Source organism: Rutilus rutilus, assembly GCF_951802725.1.
Source record: "Rutilus rutilus genome assembly, chromosome: 8".
Taxonomy (NCBI): domain Eukaryota; kingdom Metazoa; phylum Chordata; class Actinopteri; order Cypriniformes; family Leuciscidae; genus Rutilus; species Rutilus rutilus.
The window spans coordinates 21,606,965-21,626,931 of record NC_140222.1 but is presented as its reverse complement, the minus strand read 5'-3'; the positions used below and the strand labels follow the sequence as shown (position 1 = coordinate 21,626,931).

General features: G+C 36.3%; 2 protein-coding genes across 3 annotated transcripts in view; one reads left to right on the top strand and one right to left on the bottom strand.

The window, feature by feature from the left end:
• The window catches only part of cenpp (centromere protein P), a 52,092-nt gene extending 44,114 nt beyond the window's left edge, over nucleotides 1-7,978 (bottom strand). Inside the window, exons 1-6 of one of the 2 annotated variants that reach the window (XM_084415602.1) lie at nucleotides 7,860-7,978; nucleotides 7,176-7,316; nucleotides 6,834-6,991; nucleotides 6,610-6,698; nucleotides 5,302-5,390; nucleotides 834-930 (exon numbers count right to left, since the gene is read on the bottom strand). In XM_084415602.1, coding sequence (XP_084271728.1) covers nucleotides 834-930; nucleotides 5,302-5,390; nucleotides 6,610-6,698; nucleotides 6,834-6,991; nucleotides 7,176-7,300 — 558 coding nt within the window. In that variant the 5' untranslated portion in view covers nucleotides 7,301-7,316; nucleotides 7,860-7,978. The remainder of the gene's footprint in view (nucleotides 1-833; nucleotides 931-5,301; nucleotides 5,391-6,609; nucleotides 6,699-6,833; nucleotides 6,992-7,175; nucleotides 7,317-7,859) is intronic. The other variant, XM_084415603.1, reaches the window with a different exon arrangement.
• Nucleotides 7,979-8,168: 190 nt separating this feature from the next.
• On the top strand, nucleotides 8,169-15,655 carry nol8 (nucleolar protein 8). Its single transcript, XM_084415598.1, has 17 exons — nucleotides 8,169-8,251; nucleotides 8,962-9,106; nucleotides 9,235-9,297; nucleotides 9,387-9,465; nucleotides 10,161-10,311; nucleotides 10,404-10,472; nucleotides 10,816-12,597; nucleotides 12,762-12,926; nucleotides 13,016-13,129; nucleotides 13,215-13,305; nucleotides 13,401-13,530; nucleotides 13,623-13,706; nucleotides 13,787-14,079; nucleotides 14,302-14,437; nucleotides 14,677-14,738; nucleotides 14,986-15,068; nucleotides 15,407-15,655. Exons 2-17 carry the CDS (start codon nucleotides 8,986-8,988, stop codon nucleotides 15,464-15,466), a joined length of 3,483 nt encoding a protein of 1,160 aa, XP_084271724.1. The 5' UTR covers nucleotides 8,169-8,251; nucleotides 8,962-8,985; the 3' UTR covers nucleotides 15,467-15,655.
• The last annotated feature ends 4,312 nt before the right edge of the window (nucleotides 15,656-19,967 follow it).

Here is a 19,967-nt window from a genome sequence, read left to right as displayed (position 1 = left end):
TAGATATTGATGCAAATAATCATATTCTTTCTATAACTTAATATATTATTATTATTTATACCCAGGGTTCCTATACATTTTCCCTTGTGAAATTTTCAGCATTATATTTGGTATATAGTGCAGTCATCTGTAAATATAATTTCTTCCCCCCCGTTTTTGTCATTGTTTTCTCCAAGTGATAACATGCGCTTACATAATGAAAATACACCTAAAACACTTTATAACCTGCATATAATGACCTCTGATACATCGGTTATGGTAAAGACAAACAGTTTTGTGTAATGAAAACCTTGAATTCATTCAGTCGTGTTTGACAATCACTAAAGGATTGCTAAACTTTTGCTGTGAAAACACTCTGCTTGTATGATACATACATTTTTAGAAATTTTTATTTTATATTTTTGAAACAAATAATAGAGGCTATAGTTGAAACACAACTATTTTTCTATACTGTTTTATTTTTTTATCCAATATAATTTATCCAGACTCAAATCAAATTCCATACTTTTCCAAACTGCGTAGGAACCCTGTCTGCAATTACAGTGTAGTACAAAAAATGTTAAATGCTTACATTTAATACAAACTTTTATTCATACAAATTATATTATCTGCATAACACCACCCAAAGTCTGAATACTATGCCGCAATCAATCGAAAAATTGACCCCACAACCAGATTTAAATTGAGTTTCCTTTCGACAAGTTTGTGTAGCTGTCACTGGGGTTTTTAATTACTTTCATGATCAAACATTGCTGTAATTTCTCAGTACTCAAGTATTGGTGTCTATCCCTAGTTGATTGAGCAACTTATTCACTGCTTCTATTGCTGGTTACCTGAAAGTGCTGAAACGTTTGACGCCTTTCCTCACATCTCTCAGAGAACGTCCTCAAGGTCCTGAAGAACAAGAGAAGATCTTTTGTGTCCTCCACTCTGCAAACAAGACAGTATTGTAACATTAATACCCCAGAATGCCCGACATTGTAATGCTCACTTTGGTAAATTATACATTCTAATTAAAGATTCAAACTATTTGATGAACAACTCGACAGGAAAAAGACATCCTTGATGTAAAGTTCAGCACACAATATAGAAGGATAAACTGTGTATTTGTGTTTAATCCCCTTCACAGGATGACGTTACGAGACATTTTGAGATTTTCCATAGATTTACCAGGGGCCCAAAAGCTGTGGCACAGGACACAACTTTCCATGACTCTCGAGTCTTGTCTGTGAAAAGCTGATGTTGTAATAAGTGATGGAAAAATGGTAAGTCTCTCAAAACTAAATGGATCCACTCCAAGAGTAAAAGACAGCAGCTTAATGGCAAGAGTTAGAGAAAAAGCTGCCTGAGAATATCTAAAAACCAGACAAATAATGTACGCCTTACACTTTTTGGATCTGGGTTAGCTAAAAGTTTATAAACATTAATCAGACAACCGGTTTTGATTGACATCTAACACTGGTCAAAAGAAACCACAGACGAATCACCCTCGCCAGCAGATCTCATTTTGTAGTACCATGGCCAATTTCCATAATATGCGATTTCAGGTTTGTTGATTGGGGACCTAAGGTTTCCTAGAATGCTAACCTTTTAAGTTCGACAGACTAAACATACTGAATGCCAGAATCACTCTACAGACCAATTAACGGCAAATCAATGTTTTGGCTCCTTTGGATAATTTCTCTAAAGTTGTCCCTTTAGTTGTTCTCATTTTCCTGCCAAGGCCCTTTGCCATGAAATCTTGTACTAAGTACAAGAATAGGTAATACATTAGTTGTATAGGTTCCAAATTAGCAAATTAATAATGTTTATCAGTGAGGTCATGCTTCATTTCAAACTTCACACTTAACACGGTTGTCAAAAATCAAAACATCAACAATGGAATAAACAACAATAGCAAACGCAGCTATAGAGGATACAGTAATGATAATAGAAAAAAATAATAAAGTTTAAGCGCTCTAAAACCCTCTCCACAGACATGCCTGAATCCACTTATGTACCTGACCACAAGAGTGCTCAAAAATTCTTCTTTAGTTTACATGGGCCATAATGGTTATAAAATGCGTCTTCCTGAGACGCAGAGACAGCTTAGACTTATGCGAGAATCATTATCTCCAGTATTTTTCCGACTCTTTCATGCCAGGACAGACTCTCAGACCAGACAATATGATCCAGATGTCCATTCAGCGACCAGGAGGCTGGCTGCACTTTAGAAAAGGACCCAAACAAACTGCCGCCAAAACAGCAGCATTACTTCAAACTGTAATTTGTCATCTCAGCCAAAAATGTTTTATAATAATAATAATAATAATAAATAAATAAATCCTGTGACCAAGTGGAACAACTATAGAAGATCCTATAGTCATGTCTTTAGAAAACAAAACTCTGAAATGGAATCAAATTCATTGGTAATTCAAATGTTTAAGAGTAATGCATTTTTATCAAATAATATTATGAAGATAAAGGAATCTACAGTTGTAACCAGAGGGTTGTTGGTTAAAAAAAAAAAAAAGGTTTGAATTAACAACTACCAAGCAGCATGAAGCTACAGATGAGACATGAAAGGATAAACTTGTTATTAAAATTGACCACAACCATGAATGTTCCCTGCAGGTTCAAACCTCAGCTCTCTTTTCAAGTATTTCGTAAGTATGCTGTACAACACATAATCTAAATATCTTAACCTTTTAATTATGCCAGCTGTATTCTCTGTGAAAGGCTGGATACATCAACATCAAAAGGTGTTACTTTAATGGCAAGTGTTGTGCTGTAATCGTCCAAGTAATAATAGAAGACAGGACTGTACTTCAGACCACAGTGATGTTTAACACTAAAAAACCAACAACAGATAAACCAACTAAATTTACTAAGGACATCAATCACTCTCAGGTCTTTGGTGGAGTTGTCTGTACAGACTGTCCTGCCTCACACAGTCCAGAGGTGGTCCACATGTTCACTTTTTACAGTACACACACTGTGGGGTGCTGCTGGCTGCCGTTGACTTGCTGGTGCCATTTGCTGACAGTTTAATGAGTGGGACATGTTACGGACCGTCAACACAGCACTTTTAAACATTAAATCCACACATCATTATGTTGGGTGCAGCGTTCCTCTGAACTCAAATGACTGAACCTCATTATAGCACCAGTAGAGTAGCCGACTACAGTTTAGAAAGAGAGATTACTCCACCAACATAAAAACTAATCCTGCCTTGAAGCTGCCCTGTAGGAGCTTTACAACACACAATAGAACAACAAAACAAATGAAAAAGAACATAAAAGAAGGGAATGGAACAGAACAGAAAATATAATACAGAAGAACGGAATTCAGCAGAGCATAAGAGAAAAGAAGATAAAAGAATACAGCAACATATGACTATAGATTAGACAATAGAATAGAACAAAGCAGGACGGGAAAAATAAAACACAACAGAACTGAAAAGAGCAGAACAGATCATAACAGGGCATAAAGAGAATAGAACACAACAGAATGCAATAGAACAAAGCAGAAAAGACCAGAACACATCAGAATAGAAAAAAATAGAATAGAACTTAAAATAGAACAAAGCAGAAAATAACAAAATACAACAGAATAAAGAGCAGAGAAGAGAATAGAACAGATCAAAACAACGTATTAACAACAGAACAGAATAAATCAAAATAGAGAAAAATAGAATATACTACAATAAAATAAAACAGAACATTAAACATTATATAGAATATAACCAAATAAACAACAGAACAGAATTTAGAAGAATAGAACACGAAGGAATCAGCAGAACACAACCGTACAGAATAGAATGGATTAGAACTGAACAAAGAAGAAAGTTCAACAGAACAGAATACAATAAAACAGAACAGAATAAAATTAAATCTTCCATAATGGAAGAAAGATGCAGCTATCACACATACGGACCACATGCCTAATGACCAGAGACGTTTATTTGTTAATTTGGCCTGGACCACGTATAAACAAATCCTTCAGCTGATCCTTCAGGGGTTTATAACAAAAACCCCTCAAACACATAAACAATGCCCTTATTTGTTTAACGATGGAATATCTTTGTGGTTATGTGGCATTTTGCTCGAATGCCGCCTCATATGAAAGATTCTCAAGAGTACATCGCCATCAGTCAATCTGCCAGAGGCGGGACCAAACCTGATCTTGCAACACTTGTCAATCAGTCCTAAATGAAAAAATCAGATCTCTGCGGACCGGTAACTGTCCCGCATTGTGTTAACAACAGCTGGTCAGTGTTCACTCAGCATCCGGCTAATGAGCCACCTGGATACATTTATTTCCCTTGTATGGAGTTTTGTTTGGATTTGTATCTTTTTACAAGACTAACATGAAGCAGAACGCTCTTCTATGATGTCTGGGAATTCACTTGTCTGATGTTTACTTACACTGTAGGTTTTATGTTGTGTAACCTATTATGCAACTTGGATTTTCTCCAAATGGGATTTCTGTTGATTCAATCATGCAAACAAGCAAGATCCAACATTGTGTGAAGGGTAAAAATTATCCATGGAATCCGCTTACCTTTAAAAACAAATGTTAAAAATGATTACATTAAGTAAAATACAAACACACCAAAGATATTAAAGGCACAATATGTAGGTTTCGCCACTAGAGGTTTGCTTATTAAAAGCAATAACAAAAAGCGTAGCTTGATGACACCGTGAATGAGCGTGGAATCATGGGAGTTGTCATCATCACCTAAACAGCCGATGTAAACCAATCCGAGTAAAGTTTTATTAATGTTACAAAGGTAGGTCGGTGGGAGCGAAACGAATGCTAATGAGACACCAGAGCGACACACTGGTCTCGAGTCCCATGGAGGAGCTCTGGAGCTCTTTAATTAAGCTTATGTGCCACTGACGGCTGCTGACGCTCCTTTCGTTTAGTTGTTTATGTTTATTTTACAATTAAAGTTAAGTTTAACGTTTGCCGGGTTCCCGTTTCCTTCTTCCCTGAACTTGAAATTCACGTTATTTTATTTCACTCTAATAAAACTGACACAAGTGCTGAATTTCTACTCATGCAGTCACTTTATTTGACGAATTAAAATTGTGAGGTGTCGCAGCGCTGTTTTACTTGGTCAGAACAATCATACTAAAATTACATTTGAGTGTGTTGACAGTTATGTTATGTTACTCACACACTGCAGTAATCTAGTGACGTCACTGACATGTGAAGCAATTACAAAGGCCGTCACACTGGTTAAAATTGCGGATATTTGAATCCAAAAAATCGTACATACATATTGTGTCTTTAAGAATTTCATAATCATCGCTTTACCTGGACACAAACGCAGAGAAATCTTTAAATTCAACACCATCCATAACAATATTGAGCTCTGTAACTCTCCTGAGAAGAGCATCATCCTCCTGTAAAAAGATACTGAGAGTTAAACAAGATCATAAATAATCTCTTTAGCCTTCACTTGGTCTGCATTTACGCATTTATTCATTTACCTGTCATGAGACTGAGGGCTATTGGGATTTCCGTGACTCTCTCCCGGAAAAATCTTTTTTTGTTGTGAAGACTGTACCGCGAATCTGCTCTCACATCTTTTAATGCTTTAAACAACGGGTCAAGTTTATTCTCATGGTAAGGATGAAATTTAAATAAAACTTAAATTTTACTGAGACTCATATTTAGTTCAAACACAAATAAAACCACCATCTTCAGAGACACATCTTGATCTTGATCTTCCCACAGGCTGCCAGTTTAAAATCACAATTTTTAAGAGTGCCATCAATCACCAACCAACAATTCTGCTCTAAATGATTTAATGTGCCAGTGTAAATGTTTGCTGTGCCTCAAAGAGATGCACTTATGATTTCAGCGAAGCAAGCAACAAGAACTACTAAAACTTTAAATGCTGAGTCTAATCCATAAGAGACATTTTAAGACCTACTGCATAAATCTCTGATGTTGAAATAAAGCCATGGTCCAAATGGAGGCAAGCTGCCCTCTAGTGTTCAGTAAAAGAGAATATAAAGGTACAGACTTCATCACTGGTTGTAATAATCTAACCATGAAGTGGATGGAGTTTAAATGTTTGTAGGTGTTATGTGAGAATCTCAGTACTTAACCACGTTTTCTGAAGAAAAATGTAATGGTGCTTGCCAATACAAAACGTTATGATGCTGATCACTTACCTCACTTTTTAACAAGCAACATGATTTGAGGCATCATACAGACGTGTGAAATACGTATGATTAGGGGTTTGTTTAAATCTTTAACCAGAAGTATGAGCTTTAGGAAGCACCATTAATAATTAGAGAATAATACCAAATAGTAACTGATCTACAGCATTTTAAAATGTACTTTGTAAGTGTTATGGCCAGAGCCTTGTTGCAAAAAAACAAAACAAAAATATTAAACAAATTATCACTAACGATTTTCAAACGGATGCAGGGCTGTGCATGTCTCAAGTCCTAAAGTATGCAATCATTATACACACATCTGACCGGAGGATTTCAAATACCCTGCTTTGTGAAGAGTTATTCATTTTGCGTGCATTTTGAAAGGGTATATTCATTTTAATAAATAATACTTGTGTCAAAGTGCAGGCATAAATACTTAGTGATTTCTTTGTACCTGAATCTCAGTCACAGCTAATTCGACCTGGAACAACAGTACGCTGCAGTGACCTGCAAGTCTGAGCTGCTGTACAAGTTTTCTTTCACCTGAAGAGACAACAGAAGTTAATAACACTTAATTGCTTTTTTATAAATTAAAATGATAAAATTGTATAATAAATTATTTTGTATTTAAGAGCAAAATTTCTAAATATGCCTGCAGGTCTGACAACATAATCTCACTTTTGTGTAACGTCTTCACAAAACACTCATTGAGAGCAATGCCGTTTATTTCCGTCTGTCGTCTGAGGTCTTTCTCCAGTTCTCTGACTTCCGTGTGGAGTTTTGAAAGAGCGCGTTTATGTGCTCCTCCACCTCCTCTTTCCTCACAGACTGACTTTCTGAAAGAGAAATAAAAAAGTGTTGAAACTTCACTGTAATTAATTTAGTCCAAATCCTCAAGTGAACCTCTTTCATTGAGGTTCTCCTACAAAGATTTCACACCACAGGCGTGTTTATTTTTTGTCCATTTCACAGTTTACGCTGCTATATGACACTAAACAAAATCCAAAGAAAGGTGCTAACAGTTCCTCTTGTAGTCGATCTCCATGCTGTATGAAAATGGACCGTAAAGTCTCCTCCTGTTCAGCCTCCAGCATTTCAATTTCCTGCTGGAGCATCTGGATCTCTTCCTCATATTTCTGCTCCATGATCTTCCTCAATCTACTAAAAAGGAATTTATGAAAATACATAGAGAGAAGGAGAGAGTAATTACATGATATATACACTATAACGTAATAATTTATAGAATAACAAAACATTTGCATGCCAGTATTTTTAATATGATGCAAAGGTTATAATTAATCAGCTCAAGACACAAACCTTGGAATTTAATTTATCTAATTAATATTAATAACATATTTCAACAAAATACATAAAATACGGAAAGTAATTTCACAGCAGTTCAAGTAAAAACGCTTTTATTTAACGTTAATTACAAACGGACAAATAATCCTACAGATATCTATATGTTAATTATAAACATTTATATAGTTTCATAACGATGTTTTGTTGTAAATCAGATGACAGGAGCTCGATTTGACAATAAAGCATAACCATCAATCAGAAGAGATTTCCCTGACGTAAAAATTATAATAATAAAATAAAAAGTTATGGTACCAATCTGTTTGTTATGCCTTATATGGACTTAATACCTCATGTAGAACTTATATCAATCTTAAAACCGAATGTTTAAAGGAATAAACTTACTTTAATATACTCCTGAAGTAAAACAGCTCGACTTTATGATTCTGACGGATTCAACTATATCCCGCGTCAATGCGGAACATACCAAATGAGAACTGGATGGGTAAACCATGTCCAAAAACAGCCTCAAACATTTGCATGTTCATCTAAATAGTATTATTATGAGGTTAATTTGTTATAAACCGATTAATTACTGCGTGTAATTCATTTTGTATAGGAGAAATTGGACATTTGTGTAATACTGATAATCTTTATTCGGTGAGTATATTTTACAAATGGAACTTTCCATAACGTTGCGTTACATTCCCAAACGGAACCAAAGACACGTCCATGGTGTCATAGCGGAACAGTTAGAGTGTAACATCAAAATGTACATGTGAATCTTTGGCATGATCGTAAGTGTGTTTTGAGTTTACATTAATACTATATTCTTCCTCGGGGAATATTTTAGGAACTCTTTAACTATGTATGTTAAAGTATGGCATTGGGGAAATTAAGATCATACAGTTTGTACTTCTGTTATAATCGTATGTCCATGTGTCTCATGTTTTTAAACATAATTTACATAATTAGAAAAAAAATTTGCAATGCTGTTCAAATATTTTCTTTTTATTGAAAAAGATTCTGCTTACGTTTGTGTCAAGGCAAATAGTAAATTTTATACTGATTTACATTTAGTTCTGTTCCTAAGTTATACCCTTGCATTGTGGATATTATATAAAAATTATATATTGAATAATGTATTCATAATATTGAATAATTGTAATTATAGAATCTTTAAAGTGGGAATGAGTTTTGTGATGCTTCCTTGAGCAACAATTATTATTTGTAACATTTTGTGATAATTGTAATTGTGTGCAGTAAAGCTGTTCATTGTTCCTGACAAAAATCCTCCAGGTAGTTCTTTTGCCTCCCAGTATGCTCTGTGAGCCGCACATTTTAGTTTTTTTTCCCCCACAATGGTTATATGAAATTGAATCCAGCTTTGTTACTGTCAAGTCTTGTAGATTTTAACAACTGTATACTATGCGTGTATCTTTTAAAGTCTGCTTGGGATGGAGACTTCTGTATGTTTAGTTATTTGTGTTTTGATGATATTCACAAGGGTTTGGTTGCATGACATCTGGCCATGAAGCGGTTGTACATCGGAGGTCTCGGCCACACAGTGTCTGAGAAGGACCTCAAAGACAGATTTGGAAAATTTGGGGATGTGTCAGATGTGGAAATTATCAGAAGGAAAGATGAGCAAGGTAGGAATTATGATGAAAACCAAATTAACTGATTTTGAATTTCTTTCCCTTTTTTTTTTTTTACATTCACTGGGTACCCATTCAATATTATTCAGGATTTGTGCATTATCTTTGTGATTTGTTTGCAGGATCTCCTCTGAAGACATTTGGCTACATCAACATAAACATCACAGATGCTGAATACAAAAGATGTACATGCATTTATTTAACATTCAATTTTACTTAAAGAGTGTTGCTGTGTCATGCAGTAATTCAATCTGTGTATTTGTTTTTTATATAGGTATAGGTGTCTTAAATAAGTCCACATGGAAAGGTGGAACTTTGCTCATTCAGCTGGCAAAGGAAAGTTTTCTACATACGTAAGTATGCGTGTGTGTGTGTGTACATTTTGCTGATATATATTTGTGAATTGATACACTGCCCGGCTGTTTGGATTTAAATTTGCAGATGCTTAAGATAGTCTATGATTGGATCATTATTGCAGTTTCTGGCATATGTTTGGCAACAGCTCTTCTAACTATAATTGATGGAGTGTTTAATTTCTTAAACAACCATGTAGGAAGACACATCATGGCCATATTCCAAGATGACAAAGTCAGGCTCAATTTGTGAAAGAATGGTTGGGAGGGAGCATGAAGAATCACTTTCACACATGAATTGAGTCTAGACCTTAAATTCATTGAAAGTCTTTGGGACGTGCTGGAGGAGACTTGACAGAGTGCTGGACTCTTGCATTGTAAATTCAAGATCTTGACCAAAAACTGATGAGCCTCTTGATGGAAATAACATCACAACATTTAAGGTCTGGACTCAGGGATGCCATTTCATGTTCAAACCATTCTTTCACAGTTTGAGCCTGATGAATCTTGACATTGTCATCCTGGAATATGGCCATGACGTGTCTTCCTACATGGTTGTTTAAGAAATTAAAAGCTACACACTCCGTCACTTAAGGTTGGAAGAACTGATGCCAAACATAAAACATGCTAGAAACATAGTAATCAATGCAATAATGATCCAATCATAGACTTTAAATCTACTTTTCTTTTGTCAGACTTGCTGAAGAACGACAGCAAATGGTTGAAAAGACCAATACCCCAAAGATCATCCCTCAGGATAAATTAGTAGACTCACTTAAAGCAGCCGGAGTTGACAATTTCCACATGAAAGCTGCTGTTCCAGGGACAGAAATTCCTGGGCATAAGGTCTGTGTCCATAATTTTCTTTAGCTAGGAACATTCGTCAAGTTGTCCTGATGCTGATTTAACATTGGTTTTGTGTTTCTACACTCTTCCAGGATTGGGTTGTGAGTAAATTTGGAAGGGTCCTTCCTGTCCTGAATCTCAAATGTAAAGGAAAAAGCAAAATATCCTTTGTGTTACTATTCTATTGGTTTTAAGGAAGATTTACTTAAAAACTGCAGATATGCTTGGATGTGTAGAAGTGCCCTTTTGCTTGTTGCTTGTTTTGGTTGCTAAAAACTTATTTTGAAATCCATAATCTATAAACAGCAGCTGCAATTTCCAAGCTACATTTTTGCATTGAAAAGTGATTTTTTTATGTCATCTTCACTTTTTCTTGTCTGCTCATATTGTTTTTTTTTTAGTGCAGTGTCATCTTTTTTCAAAGTTGTAGATCTGGGATCATAATACAGAACAAAATGTCATGGTTTCCGAATAGTTCATAATCTTCCCTTAACTCTTGAGTACATCTTCAAGTATGATCCATCCAAACACTGCCATAACATCAAGAGACTGGAGACTGCGGATGACGTCACATCAGTGTCCAAGCTGACATGGGAGATGGAAGGTGGAGATGATGAAATCAGTAAGAAAAGGAGAGGAGAGTTTCCAAAGCAGAAACCGTGTCCCAAAAGATCTAAAGTAGACTTGAGTTCATTTCTTAGCAATGTGGCTCAGAGCAATAGAATTAATGCGGCTGCCATTGGAAACGAGAACAAAACGATGATCCAACAAAACGGACTCTCAGGAAAACAAAGACCTGTTGTTAAAAAGCCAGTTTGTGTTTTGAACAGTGATGCTGACTCTGAAGATGAAATCAGAATGTTGGTTTCTCAAGAACATTCGAGGAACCCAAAACAAACCTCTGCAGAGGATGACGATGACAACCTGGAGGTGGTGGGAGATGATTTTGTTGTTAAATCTAATGCTTTCTGGAGCACAGTGGAACAAGATGGCGAAAAATCGCTACTAACTACTTCAAAAGAGGATGAGGATTACGATTCAGCGGACACTGATGAAATACTAACCCAGAGAAAGACCCAAAAAACACAAGTTGACCAAGATTCCCCAACAAAATCCAGTAAAAATAAATCTTCGTCTGAATCTGACGGTGGTAGCGACGAGGTATCTGATGTTGATGTTAGCATAGATTCTGAATATGAAGCCATGATGGGGAAATGCTGCCGCTTAGAGCTCTCCCTAGCAGACTTGGAGCAGCTAGCTAAAAACACAGAGGTGATTTCAGATGATGAAAGTGTAGAAGAACCTAAAGAAGAAATCAAGACCCCAAGTGCACCAATCAAAAGAAGAGGTATTAACCCTGAAGATATTCTAGCTTCACTTTTTAAAGGCTACACCCCTGACAAAGAAAGTAAGAATCAGGTGACCAAAGTATCTCTTCCAGCTTTCATTGGAACAAAGGATCTCTTTGGAGGTCCAGAGCCCATCTTGAAAAGAGTCGCTCAGAGTATTGACTGTGAATCTCCTAAAAGACTCAAGCAAGACCTGAATTTGAAAGAACGGAGCGTTTCAGAAGATGCGAGTCAACCACAGTCTTCAACCCGTCCATCTCAACAGAAACTGTCCAATTTAAAGGTACAATCAACCTCAAAGAAACTTGAGAACCAATCATCAGAAAATGATTCTTCTAGTGAAGAATCGGAAACCAGCGAAGAAGGCGGCGAAAGTGCTGAAGTCGTCACCTTAAAATCTCCAGCGACACAGTCGGTAGGTACCATCCCTGAAACCAAACTGAAGACTGTTAGCTCTAACAACTCAAACACCCCAGTCAAACCCAAGAAGACGAATCCCTCCAGATCCTCCAGTAGTGACTCAGAGAGCAGCGAGGAGGAAGATAATGAAGATAGTTCTGAAGTCATCACTTCTAAAACGTCCTCAGTGACACCATCAATAAGAACCATCCCTGAAACCAAACTGAAGACGGTTAACTCAAACATCAAGCCCAAGAAGACGAATCCCTCCAGAACCTCCAGTAGTGACTCTTCTAGTGAGGAATCGGAGACTAGTGATGATGAGGAGAAGTCCAGACCTCAGCCAAAGGATTCCAAACCAGTCGTTTCAAAGAAAGTTCAGGAGAAAGTTGAGTCGCATCCAACAGTTCTTCACTCAACTGTCATAGACGCTCAGAAACAACAGAAGGACAACCAGAAGCGTCTTGCGGCGCTGGAGCAACGGCAGAAAGAGACCGAACAGCAGAAGAAACTCATTCAGGGGGCTCTTTCCAGCGTGGTGAGTAGAACTATTGTATATAAGTAGTCCATACAGTAGGGCTGGGCGATATATATAGCATGACATTGTTATGCGCATCTCGTCAGTAAAGCCGGTTCCTTGATTAGTAATTTTCTTTGAAAACTTGTTTTTTAGTGCCACTTACTCTAACATGATCTTTTCAGGACAAGGTGGAAGCGAACAAAGGCAAACACATCGTGTTTGATTCTGATGAAGAAGAGGACAAAACCACAAACAAATCAGAAGAGCAACCAACAAGCCAGAAAAAAAGCCTTTTTGAGGACGATTCTGAACCCGATGATCAACAAGCGTCCACATCAAAAGAAAAGGCAAATATGAACCAAGATTGCAATTAGAAGTTGAACTCTTTTTGTTGTTCTTCATGCTCTTTGTGTTTATTTTCATCATAATTCTTCAGGAGAACAAAAAGCCAGGTTGCAACAAGCTGTTCAACAGTGAAGATGAGGATGATGGTGCTGAGGATGATCGTTTCCAGATAAAGCCTCAGTTTGAGGGCAAAGCTGGACAGAAGGTTTGGATTAAGACTCTCTTTCAGGATAGAGAGATTTTGTTTAGTTAGTTTGAATTCTCATTCATCTTTCTTCATTTGTTTTCAGCTCATGAAGCTGCAGGCTAGATTCGGAACAGATTCAAGATTCCAGATCGATTCGAGATTTCTGGAAAGCGACGATGAGACTGAAGAAAAAGGTAACTTGTGATTTGTGATTTATTTGAGTCTGTTCTTGGACCTAAATGTGGTTGATGCAAGAATTATTCAACGGTTTCAATCTGTTAAACTTCAGATGCCGCGGCTCCAGAAAAAGATGCAGAAAAACAACTTCTTGAAGAGAAAAAGAAAAGTCTAGACATCCTCCAGAGCATTTTAAACACCAGCATTCAGCCGCAAAACACCAAAAAGACCAAGACATTCAAGTATGACTTTGTATTCAGATGTTCTTTCCAAACACATCTTTTTTTCTTCATATGTTTTTTAAAGAGTTTATGTACCTTGTTTGTCTTTGCAGAGATGTTTCGAGCCTGCATTACGACCCAACACAAGAGGAACACGCCGCTTTTGAGTCCAAGATCGAGCAGCCGAAGAAAGAAAGGTATTATATTATGAACTCTATTTTAGTTAACTTTGCTCCTCAAGGCGTCATTTAACATTTGCGTTTTTGGGGTCGTACAGCAAAGCGGCAAGACGAAAGAAACGTGAAGAGGCTGAAAAACTCCCTGAGGTGTCTAAGGACATTTACTTTGAGGTGGCGGCGGATTTGAAGGAGGTCTTCGGGATGTCCAAAGAAAACCTGGAGGAGAAGGAGACGGTTTCATGGGACAAAGAGGCAGAAGAGACTGAAGATATAATGACGCCAATGGAAGTTTCCTTCACTTCTAATGTTGAAGCCTATGAAGACACATCAGGCGGATTCAAGTTCTCCTTCTTTGACGAGGACGCCGCTGCGGAGACGACGACTAAGACAGGTGCATTGATCATTTACATCGAATTCATCTAGTTTTATTATCGCTAGATTATTGGATATTGCGAAAACCATTGGTTTATCAATCGTTTTCGTTCAGGACTGCTCTTTGTGTTTATTTATGCAGCTTCTTTTTATTTTTTTGTTCTGGAATCACTTTTACATTATACAACATTTAACAGTTTCATGTTCAAGTATAAAATGACTGTATTTTTTGGCCAATCAGACGAGTACAAAATAGAGAAGTTAAAAGGAGCCAAGTTCTCCTGGCAAGTGGACCCTCGTTTCCAGGATAGCAGCTCAGACGAGGAAGGCGTGGACGAGGTTGAGGAGGACCAATCCGCTTCCAGCAAAATCACTGAGTAATTATGTTATGATTTAAATTTGTATCTATTTGTTAATCTTTTCAAATATTTGCCTTGTAGAACTACAACATCAAATACTTAAACATTAAATGAAGTACAAATATAGAAGATCTCACTTTCTTTCAAGGTCTCTAATCAAACAAGAAAAAAGCTAAGGTTTTCATACTGTATATTTATATAACAAAATATTGATATTTTTGATTAAAGTTTTGAACTTTCATTTATATTTTGTGCAGGGAACCAACACCATCAAAAAAGAGGTTTTTCTTTTTCTATCAAGATGACGAACGGTTAAAAGGTGAGAATTAAACTGTTTTTCTTTATTAAAGGGTTCATTTATAATCCTGACAACTTAAGATGTTCATGATCAATTAAACATTAACAGCTATATTATATTAACATTTAACAACTTTAACAACTATAGCAACAGCATATTTGATGGATTATTCATGCCTGTGTGTGTGTGGGTAAATTAAAAGGGGTTTTTATGTTTTTTTTTAAATCAATGTACCTTTTGTGCAAAACTTTTTTTATTTTTTCATCAGAGGGGCCGGGAATGTTCTGTAGAAGCGGAAAACTTGGAGACCAGAGGGAAGCCTGGGAAGAGAAGAGGACGTCACTCAGAGATGTACTTGATTTGTATAAGTGATTTATATGGAAAAAATGGATAATACAAAATATTAATTTCACTTCAAACAAAGCTAAATGCGTCCTTGTCCCTCCCACATTAAACTATGTTAAGTAAAATGCACATGTAAATTACATTAAAATGCATTAGAATATAGTATGTACATATTTTTATTATTAATAATATGTGCATATTATTAAAATTCAACACTTGAAAAAGATTGTGGACTCCTAGTTTACCATATTTTAAAATGGTTGTTTGACATTTGAAAGTACTGATATTTGTTGAGCGGTTTTTATTTATGACATGAAGTTACAGCTGTTTCCCCCCCCCAACAGGAGTGTCGCAAGAAACACAGAGATGCCAAAAGACGGCAGAGGCCGTCGCTGAAGACCTGAACAATTCTTACGGAAAACAGGTTTTCAAAGACGTTGTTGCACCCATTCATATTCTGTTTAAAAGCTGTAATTTATTCTTCAAATTAACAGCATCTAATGCATATTCCCTTTGTATGATTGAAACATGTTTTCGATTGAATAAATGTTGGTTTGCACCACTAGAGGGTGGTGTGATGATACTTTCATGAAGCAGACTTCAGTGTTTGTTTTCATTCCTCACTCACTTTCTCCAAACCGCAGAATCAGCCCACAGAGTTGTTTTGTCAAAAAACAACTTTTGTGCTTTTCATGTTTGCTCGTGCCGCAAGATCATTTTGTACGCTCTTGCCCTGAAGATCATACAAATGTTTAATGAAATGATAGGAAACTTTTGCGGTTAAAGGCATTCTTGCATCTAGTTTCTCAGGAAGTATTGTTCATTAGCTGCATTTTACATGTGGGCAAAAGGTGTGTTTGTATGTGTGAAGGTGATTGAGAAAACTCTTCGGCCTTGTCTTAGTTACCATTTTGGCTAATGATAGTGATATTTGACCCCTAGTGTTTATTCTTACCCTTATCTGCAGACTCAAGCAGTTTCCACTAACTTGTGCATCGTAATAATTTGGGTTAAACTTTGCATATGTGTACAAGTAAAATATATATATAACTATAGGTGTTGTAAACGGTCACTTTTTTCCGTTTGTAATCACTTTTTGCTTTATTGCAGTTCATTTAAATTAGAATAGTGTTTGTGGGTGAATTATAGCATGTCACACTCTTTAGTTACACAAGTTCAGGTCAGTTGGCACTGGAAGGTGTTTAACGTCAGTCTGTGCGAAGGCCAAGAATGAAACGTTGAAGTGCAAACATCTCACACTGTTATTTTCGTCTGCTGATGAAACCCTTAATAAATCTAGAGGAACCGTTTGGCTCTGTCCTGCTAGTGAGTGTGTATTCACGAATATCATTGTTCCGTTGACTTTGTGTTTGATTGACAGTGGTTTTGATCTCTATAGGAATTGCGGCACATCCGCAGGTCTGAACTAAAGACATGAGCACTGTGTTCAGTGCATAAACAGGACGCTGCGGTTTCCAATTTCACTGTGACATCACAGCTGGTGTCTATAGCTCATGAAGGAATGGAGCAGCTGTTCTGCAGTGACATAAGTCCCCTGAAACTGCCATTTTGTTTTGCTAAAGAACTTATATGTCCTTTTTTTGGCCATCAATCTTTATAACACGTATTAACTTGGGGACTTTCTTGAGAAAATAAAGTGGTACTGTCATGACGCCAAGATGTTTTGGTAAAACTTTACCAAAAACTTTACCAAAACTTTATAAAACCATGGTTTTATAGTAGTAACAATGTTTTTTTGTTTTTATTTGTAGTAAAACCATGGTACATTTTTGTATTATTAATCTTAGTTAATGTTTTTTTGACTTTACCATTTGTTTATCCACAGTTTTACTACAAATACCATGGTTAAACTATGGTTAGTGAAGCAAAACCCTGGTTAATTTGTCGTTACCATGGTTTAACTACAATAACCATTTTTTTTTTTGGTTTTATATGTAGTAAAACCATGGTTAATTTTTTTATTATTAATCTTAGTTAATGGTAATCTCAATTTACTAACACTTTAATCCAGAGTTTGTTACCTATTATTAACAAAGGTTAATAAATGCTAAAAATATACTGCTCATTGTTATTTTATGTTGGTTAGAAAATGGGACCTGTGTAAAGTGTTAGTGATGTTTGAGTGATTTCTAGCATGTTGTTAATGCTAAGATGTTGAATGTGCTAGTTAGCATGATGTCACCAGTGTGTTTCAAAAGAGGCCACAAAAAGTCTGTGATTTTCTGGTGTCTAATTATTGCTTGATTTCATCCTTCGATGTATGTTCGTTGGAATATTTTTTTAACCCGTTATAAAGTAGCACATTGTCAACAAAACTCTTGATCTGAAAAATCATTCATGACTGTATGAAAATATAAGGTTCTTGAGTTGCTATATGATTCTGTGGAGATTGTCAAGTTCTTGATGTCACATACAGGTTCCTCTGATTAGCATTTTGGTTAATGTGTCCTTTAAAGCAGCAGTAGCCTGCCTAATATATGGTTTTCTAAAGAGCTAGCAAATACATTTCTTTGTGTAAGCTAAAATCATTCTCCAGTGACATCAGGCTATAAAACTCTTTTTTGGTTCTATATTTTTAAGATCTGATCTCACATTTATGGTCCCAGGCACTTTGGGTTGCTAACTGTAAATGCTAATACACTGTGAATGAAGGGGTGGTAAACCAACAACTGTTAGCCTATTCATTCTCCATTTAAACATTATTTCAACAGTCAAGTTCATTTTAAAGTCTCTTTCTTGTTTTCACACCAGTTAACTTCTGTTAGAAAAGATTAGCAAGCTGTTTGACTGAGATGAATGAATGCTGGAGGTTTTTATTACAAAGGGAGGCTTATTTCTGAGTGGGAAGGAACCAGAATGCGCGATGGTTTGAAATATTTACACTTTACTTTGTAAATTCCAATCATAGTGCGAATAACTTCCACGGTTACAGTGCGCTAGCCAGCTCAAAAAGACTGTCACGTGACTAGCCTGCGCCTGACTAGAATAACAGCCCTTCCCCCAAATGACACACAGACACACATGCCTGCAAGTGTAAACTAAGAGGTTTTACACATACATTGAGCTGCTTTGGACTTTATGTTTTATATAAACATGCAATTAAGTAGATGTCTGAATTTCTTACAGGTAAAACCCCTAAAATGTTAGCTTTAGCCTCGTTGGAATGAAAGTATTGATGTTAACCTGCAGCAACAGATGCTATTGCGCAAGACTTTGCAATGATCCCCCATGCATTTACTCTGAGAAAAAACTCTCAAAAGTCTGTACTTTTCCATACTTTAAGGTCTTGTGTGTTTTCCCCCCAAACACTCCTCCCTCTGTTCCTCAAATCCCACCCTGTCCTGCCCACCAACTTCTCAAAGAGGACTTGTTTGGATCTATAACTATTACTGTTCACAACCAGCGTTGGGGCTCAGATAACATCGGCGTCTTCCATGATAGGATGGGGCTAATATCTTCAACGGCCATTTCAAAGGCTACTTGCTCTCTGATTGGCTGTTGCTGTAGCTAATCATGTTAGTGTGTGACAGCAAGAATGTAGACAGAGTCTGTTTATGCACTGAGAGAAATCAAAATCTCTCTCTCTCAACCCTCCTTAGTTTTACACAAACCGTTTTGGCACAAAAATTAAATATGGGGGGAAATGTATAAAAAGAGGGAAAGTGGGTGGTGTCGACTGGCACTAAAATTAGCAGCATTCCAATATGCTTGTTGCAGCAAGCTGAGGTTTATTTACTCAAGAGCTTATAGTTAGTTAAGGGGTGTGTCGCTGTGCGCTGGAACTTGTTGCACACTAACAGAAAAGCTGAAAATGTTACTTTAAAGCTTCAGTCTTTGGTTATGTGTGGGTTGTAAACTTTTACTGTTCATGTTCTAAGCAGCTGGTTTGTGAGCATTTAAAATGCACTTAAATTTATGCCAATTTACTGTGCAGACACCATCATAATTTTTACTATTTTTTCTGACTTTAAATAATTACGATGATCATCATAAAGCATCTGTTTCCTGTGGAAGAAATTACAGATGAGTCATTTAGAAAATGCCTTAAATATCCAGGAACCACACAAACACCTATAGTGAAACTATTCACATTAAAACCAGTTAGTGAGCAGTAATGTGCACTACAATTATATCTAGATATGGTTTAGAGGAAATCAAACTAAATATGAGAACCAGTGATGCTTCATTTAACACTGTCTAGGAAAACACCTGAAAATATTGAGGATTCACCTAACATTCCGTTCATGCCGTCAGATTGTTTCCTAAGAATCATGGCGGTTCATTTATAGAAGTGAGACTCACAATATCCATAAAATGACATCAACTGTAACTTCAGCTGGGAAGAAAATCACAGAGGGAGAATCCAAAATGGCAGCGTTGCCTTCAGGGCATTGTTACTGATTGTTAAAGTAATTGTTTCGGTGACTGAAATAAAATAAAATTTCTATTTAAATAAAATGTAATAAAATAATGAAAAAGGAAAAACTTGAACTTAAAGAAAATGAGAAATGTTGCCTTGGCAACTAACTGAAATAAATTAGAAGTTTAGTTAATATTACTAAAACTGAAATAAAAAAGTAATAAAATGACAAACACATTTAATTACAATTAAAATGAAAACTGAAAATATAAAAGTAAAAGCTAACTCATACAAATACAACAAAAATACTATAATAGTATACATTCTAAAAATGTTCGTAAAAAATACAACCCAGGTACAGTTATAATGAAGGAATTTTCTGTATTGATTTTTTCACAGGTGTTTTATCAGTATATTGACTTGCGCATATATTGACTTGCGCAACTAGGTGGTAATTTTCTGACAGGACGTTTTTTCCACAGATTTGTTTCTCGGACTGTAAAAGTAATGATGAATCAGGAAAA

Coding starts and splice junctions, on each gene's coding strand:
- nol8 (XM_084415598.1), top strand. CDS start 8,986: ATGAAGCGGTTGTACATCGGAGGTCTCGGCCACACAGTGTCTGAGAAG. Junction 13,306..13,400: donor CGATGAGACTGAAGAAAAAG/GTAACTTGTGAT, acceptor GTTAAACTTCAG/ATGCCGCGGCTCCAGAAAAA. Junction 14,739..14,985: donor AGATGACGAACGGTTAAAAG/GTGAGAATTAAA, acceptor TTTTTTCATCAG/AGGGGCCGGGAATGTTCTGT.